Source organism: Lycorma delicatula, chromosome 9 (genome assembly GCF_047948215.1).
Source record: "Lycorma delicatula isolate Av1 chromosome 9, ASM4794821v1, whole genome shotgun sequence".
NCBI classification, from domain to species: domain Eukaryota; kingdom Metazoa; phylum Arthropoda; class Insecta; order Hemiptera; family Fulgoridae; genus Lycorma; species Lycorma delicatula.
Window position 1 is genome coordinate 44,781,329 of NC_134463.1, and position 6,501 is coordinate 44,787,829.

The following is a 6,501-nucleotide window of genomic DNA, read 5'->3' on the forward strand; positions in this document are numbered from 1 at the left end:
CTGTGCAGAGCCATAAGGGAACTTCTTTAAAAGAGACTAGGATTGGAAGCCATTAGAAGGATAAAAGGATGGATACGTTTTGAACAGACCTTGTATGAAATATATAAATAAATAAAATTTGATTACAGGAGGGAGAGGATTTTACTACAAGTTAAATTTTGGGATCATAAGAGAAATAAAATTAATAATTCAGCAAAAGAAAAGAAGGTTTTTAATTCAGAAAAACTTAGCTGTATTTTAATTTTATATTATTTTAACTGAGATGTGTTTGGGGATTTTGCATTATAAACTGTCACATTACATGACAATGCATGAAATTTCTTAAAAAAATTATATCAGACTTAACAGTAAATCTAATTTTTTCATTAAAAAATTATCATGGTTTAATTAGGATACACAACTTAATATAATGTATTAAAATTTATATTCAATTATTTTTCATGAATTAGCTGTGTGGTAACACTAGATCAGCAGTATAGTAATTTTTTAGACATTCATAGATAAGTTAAACAAAAGCATTTTCACACCTACAATGAGACTAATTTTTTCTTTTTTTAGATGCACAAAAGTCTATAATTACTTTCTGTACTTGCTTCAGAATTTCTGTACTAAAATTACCAGCTTTTACAGAACATTTTAAAATTTCTTTTTGTAGAACTTATAATCAGTTGTTTCTTTAAATATCTTCTAAACTGTTAGATTATGTTGGTTACATGAATTCATCATCAAAAGGGTCATGAATAGGCATTGACAACAAAATATGTGGCTTTAAAAGATGTTTTACTACAGGGTGTCCCATATAAAACGCAACCCATCAATTCTCATCCATGAAATTTCAAAAGTCAAGCTTACTCCCCTACTCGTTACTGAAATGGACTCGTCCAACATTTGAACATCGCGGCGACACAGTAGAACACTACCGATAGTAACAACAATGCAATCATAACGTTCAGTGTATTGCTAGATACAAGATGGTGTTTTCGCTAGATGAACGTGTTTTCATTGTTGAGTCGTACTTCAGTACGAAATCAGCGGTTGCAGTGCAAGATTTGTTTCGCCATAAGTACCCAGATAAAGCAGCTTGTAACAAAACATCAGTATTAAGGTTAGTTGCAAAATTGAGAGAGACTGGTTCTGTTAATAACAAGGAACACAAAAGATCTGTGTCAGTGTTGAATACAGATACAGTCACTGAAATCAAAGACCGATTACTTGCCTCGCCAAATAAATCGATCAGCCGTCGTCTGCTGAAATTAATTTGTCTAAATCAACTGTTAATCGGGCGACCAAACAATTACAATTATGACCTTATCGCATTCAAACGGTTCATCAACTTCTTGAGCCTGACAAAAAAAAAAACAGCTACAATATTGTCAATGGTTCCGTCGATTTCTGCGTGAGGGAATTAATGTTATGGATTCGTTATTTTTCACAGATGAAGCACGGTTTTATTTGGATGGCTACGTAAACATCCAAAACAGTAGAATTTGGAGTGCTGAAAATCCCCACGATTATCACGAAAAATAATTACACCCGCAGAAGTTGGGCGTGTGGTGTGCGATATCATGGAAGAAAATAATCGGTCCTATTTTTTTAGAGTACACCATTAATACAGAACGATATAAGGATATTTTATTTCAGTTCATTGCACTCTTGGAAGAGGAAGAGAGACACTGCTGGCTACAACATGACGGTGCGACATCGCACTACACAGGTTCAACTTCTGATTTCGTTGAGGAATTCTTTGGTAATCGTGTTATCGGTCGAGGCTTGTGGCCACCAAGATCTCCAGATTTGACTGCGGCGCATTTTTTCTATGGGGTTACCTCAAAGAAAAAGCCTACAGCAACAAGCCACGAACACTTGAACAATTGAAAGTCAATATTGAACAAGTTGTATTAAATATCCAGCCACAAACTTTGAAAAAAGTTTCAGGAAACGCTGTAAAAGGAATTGAAGCTTGTATTCAAGAAGATGGCAGCCACTTCCAACACTTACTCTAAATGTAAGGTAATGGATGGTAATAATAAAAATTACATTTACATTTACACATGCCTTTTTATTATTTCAATACTTACCAATATGAGGTTGGGTTGCGTTTTATATGGGACACCCTGTATAAGCTAATTCAGTGTAATTATTTATTCAAATTACAATATATAAAAATAATATAATGCTCAATTTTCTTCTTTTTTTACAGGCTGTGTCTCAAGCAAAGGCATTGCAACAGGAAGTTGATTTACTTCAGGGTTCACCTTATTTACATGGTTTGCGTAGGATATCTGAATTGAGGAATTTATCATTAGCTACTTTAAAGTCATTACAGGCACAACTTAGAAGTGATCTTGAGGAAATCGATAAGGTATATTATTCGTTTTTGTTAGCATCTCAGAAGAAGTGTAATATTTGTTAAAATTTTAAAGAGTTAGAATAAAAAATTCTTTCTTATGACAAAAGAGAATATTGTAATTAAGGAAAATTTCTATGTGAATATTTTGATATTTAGTAAGTTTGATATTTAGCATTGTCAATTTAAAAAAAAAGTTAACATGGGAAAGGTTAAAAGGTTGAAATGGATGCATTTATTGTAGGGTGTTACAACAGGAGAAACTCATGTTAGTCCAGTACTTTTGTTGTACCCATCAAATTTGAATCTAAAAGAATAATGTAAATTTGTTGTATTAATGTTACAGTTTATCATTTTCATTTAATTTTGTGTGTGCAGGTGTTATATCTTCAGACTGCAACAAAGTGTATGGTGTGTGAAGAAAGAAATAGAAGTGTTACATTAGGTCCTTGCAATCATTTTGTTATGTGTAGTACATGCGCACCGACTCAGAAGAATTGCCCTTACTGTCAGACACCTATAATAGCACATTCTACAACAACTTCTGCTAGTTCATTGCAGACATAGTCTTCTTCAACTGCTTCTGCTACCGTTATTACCACTATTATGTTAGATGTTACATCCAGCGATAAATTAAGTGTGAAATACGTCAAATCATTTTTCGATCGATCAGTCATTGATTATTGTTTGCTGATAGTGTGTGTTTAACAGTTATTATGCATATGAGTTATTAATTTCATCATCGTCTACATATTTATATAATTAAACTGGGCAATATAACAATGATTAATTATCGATTGGACATTATGCTTTCACATGTTCTTTTTTTATTATTTTGTTGTATTGATTCTTTGTAACATTGTTATTAGTATTATGCATGCATTAAAATATGATTTACAAAAAATGAAACAAACCAGTGGTACAATTATGTAATACTCATTATTTTTTAAAAATTAGATTTTTAGCATTAATTAAATTTCTTCAGTAATGGAGTTCACTTTGTTACATCAGTTAATTTTTACCACTAAATTTGGCAATAACTTAACGCATAATAGTTTTATAAATTTGTAGTGTATGTCTCTCTCTCTCTCTGTGTGTGTGTGTGTGTATGTATGTGTGTGTGTGTGTGTGTGTGTGTGTGTGTATAGTATGTGTTGATGAGTTTTATATATGATTTTTTTTACCTATGCACATATACATCTAACTTTTAAATTATTGAATTACATTTTATTTGTCAAGCAGACACAAATTTCTAATATTTTAAGTATTTTATTATCTAAAACATTTAATATTTTTATAATAAACCATGTTAGTAATGTGTATAAAACATATATATATATGTCTCAGTACACGTATTACAAATATCAATCATAAAACTATTATGATTTAATTAAATTCCTTTATAATAATAATTATTTTCTCATTTTGATGCAGAAAATATTGAATACATTATATTGTGTGACTTGCATAAACCATTTGATTTTACTTTGATCTGTATGTACTATGATCATGCAAAACTGATGTTGAAGTCTTTTTAAGTAAATTACTGCCTCTTATCAAAAAATACGATATACATTTTCATAAAAGAAACAAGTCCCAATAAAAGATTGTGGTTTGGCTTGAAACAAAAGTAGCTGGTTTAATTTTTATTGTGGGTGATAGAAGAAGACAGCTTTATGAGACTTAGGTGTTGATGAAATTTACTTAATAGTTATTTCAAAATTTATTTCTTAGGTAAGTCTTTGGTAAGGATCCTTAGAAATATCTAAAGAAAAAGTGCTTATTGGTACAGCATTTTATTTTTTTCTCAGATGTTTTATTAATTGTTATTCATGAAAGAAAAATCTGTGGTGGTGAAGGAAGAAAAATGGTTCATCCAGTTACAAATTTTTTACTTAATCAGTCTCTCTTAATATTATCTAAAAAAAAGAAAATCATCTTTCCCTTCTTCATATTTTAAATAATTATTGGGTGTTTAATTAATATTAAAAATTTGAATAGAAATCATTCAAGTGATTGAAAAAATAAATCTAAAACTAGATGCGCACTTTTAGGTTCAGTAAAATTTCTTTATTTATGATTTTATTTCTATAAGTATGTTTCATAATAGTTTTCTCTTTGTAGGTCAACATTTTTCTTGAAAGAGAAAAAAGTGATTAATAGATTATCAAAAAAAAAAAAAAATTGTAAACCTAAATTTACTTTTGTAAATTTAACTTAGGAATTTTCCAAAAAAAATTAAAGCAATAATAAAGACATTCGATTAAATCAACTCATCATTGTTTAACTGCATAGTTGTTAAAAATATTCGTAATGTAATAATTTTTACTTAATGAATTTGAATTTCATAATTTTGTTAAATTATTTGTCTTAGTTCTGAGAGTATTATTGTTAATTTTATGCAATTCCTATATTAGTACATATTCTCCTGCGGTTACAGTTAGATTATAAGCTGTTATAAATTTTGCGCATAGCTACTTCCTGCCCACTTATAGAATGTTAGTTGAAGTAAAGTAATGAATAATGTTATCTAAAAAAAGGAAGTTTTCAGTCTTCTTTATGATCTATATTCAATTAATTTTCTGTACATTGCTAAGGTCTAAAATCTTAATTTTATATATACTGTTAATGTTATAAAATTCTTTCTTTTTAACTTTGAGTACTATATTCAATTGACTGATATTTTTATAGTTATGAATAAGAATTTACAATTAAAATAATGCAGAACAGGATTTAATGTGAGAAACTGTTATATCTCTTTCCATTTTAAGAGGTTTTTATTTAAGGATGATGCATAATAGTTTTATCGAGAGTTATTTAACTTTATTTTTCAATTAAAGAATAGTTAATTTTAAATTTAAGACAATTTATATTATTAATACATTCATTTTTATTTTAAAAAGAGACTTATATTACATTTCAGTTACTGGTATTAAATTTTGTATAACTGTATATTGATTGGCATTCATGGTGTAGAATAAATTAAAAAAATTAATTATTTTATTAAACTTAATTTACATAATCCATAAATCCAAAAACATTTCTACACGTATTCCATTAGGTGTGAAAATTTCCATAAAATAAAAAGTATTATACAAATTTAAAAAGAAGAAAAGATTTTCTGTATTTGGTGACTTTTGAATTGATAAATTAAACATTTTTAGTTATCAAAATGAACCATATTTGGCTGATGTTTATTTTGATACATGCAAACATCTACTAGAAAATCACCTTTTTTTAAAATGTTACATTAATTTCTTAACATGAATCATAGTTATTTTATATTCATTATATTTTAAAAATAATTTGGATCTAATATTCTGTTTTATGAATTATCATTATTATTAAGATGAAATGCCTAATTAAGTAGTAAAGTAGAACTTCGCTAATGAGAGATGACTTTTGATCCTTAGACTGATTTATTAATTTATTTGATTCTTAATTCTGATTCCTAATTATAAACTTGCATAAAAAAAATAGTTAAGTTAATATTGTTAAAATTGTACTAGTATGTTATATAAGAATGGAACAAATTATAAAAGGTATTACAAGAGAACAACCTCATTCATTTATATAATGATAAACATTGTCTCATAAACACATCTGCACATTAAATTCCATTATTCTGTGTATATCACTTAGAAATTTTTAAATATGCATATACGAATTTCTTTCTTTTTAACTCTTAGTGGTTGTATTCCTATATTAGCCTGTAGCCATCCATTGTGTTTATTGAGATGTGTGTAAGAAATCAGCTGTATCTTTTGGATAAACTTTAAAAATTCTATAATGGGTGTATCTTACTGGTTAAAAATGAAACATAATCTGTAATTATAAAAATATTGGCTTAGTGTATCAGTAAAGTAGATGATAAATACTAAACTTTCGGGTTTAAAGATTACTTATTTCTACGGTCTGTGTTAAAAGTTGTTTTAGAATAAACAAAAATAATTGTCTTATATATTGTTTATTATTTATACTGATTGTTACCTTTTATTAAATCATGTCATGAATAAAATAAATCTTTTTAACATTTTTAAAAATAGTTATGAGTAAATATTTATAAAACAAAACTTTAAATTTCATTAATTTATAGTATAACTTTTGAAAAAAAAAAGTAATATAAAAACAATAAAATATTTCATTAACCCATT

At 27.6% G+C, this 6,501-nt stretch overlaps 1 protein-coding gene across 2 annotated transcripts in view; it reads left to right on the plus strand.

Moving 5' to 3' along the window:
* Positions 1–5,246, plus strand: part of unk (RING finger protein unk) — a 42,443-nt gene extending 37,197 nt beyond the window's left edge. For both annotated transcript variants that reach the window (XM_075375541.1, XM_075375542.1), the window contains 2 exons: positions 2,201–2,362; positions 2,726–5,246. In XM_075375541.1, coding sequence (XP_075231656.1) covers positions 2,201–2,362; positions 2,726–2,914 — 351 coding nt within the window. In that variant the 3' untranslated portion in view covers positions 2,915–5,246. The remainder of the gene's footprint in view (positions 1–2,200; positions 2,363–2,725) is intronic.
* Positions 5,247–6,501: the final 1,255 nt, after the last annotated feature.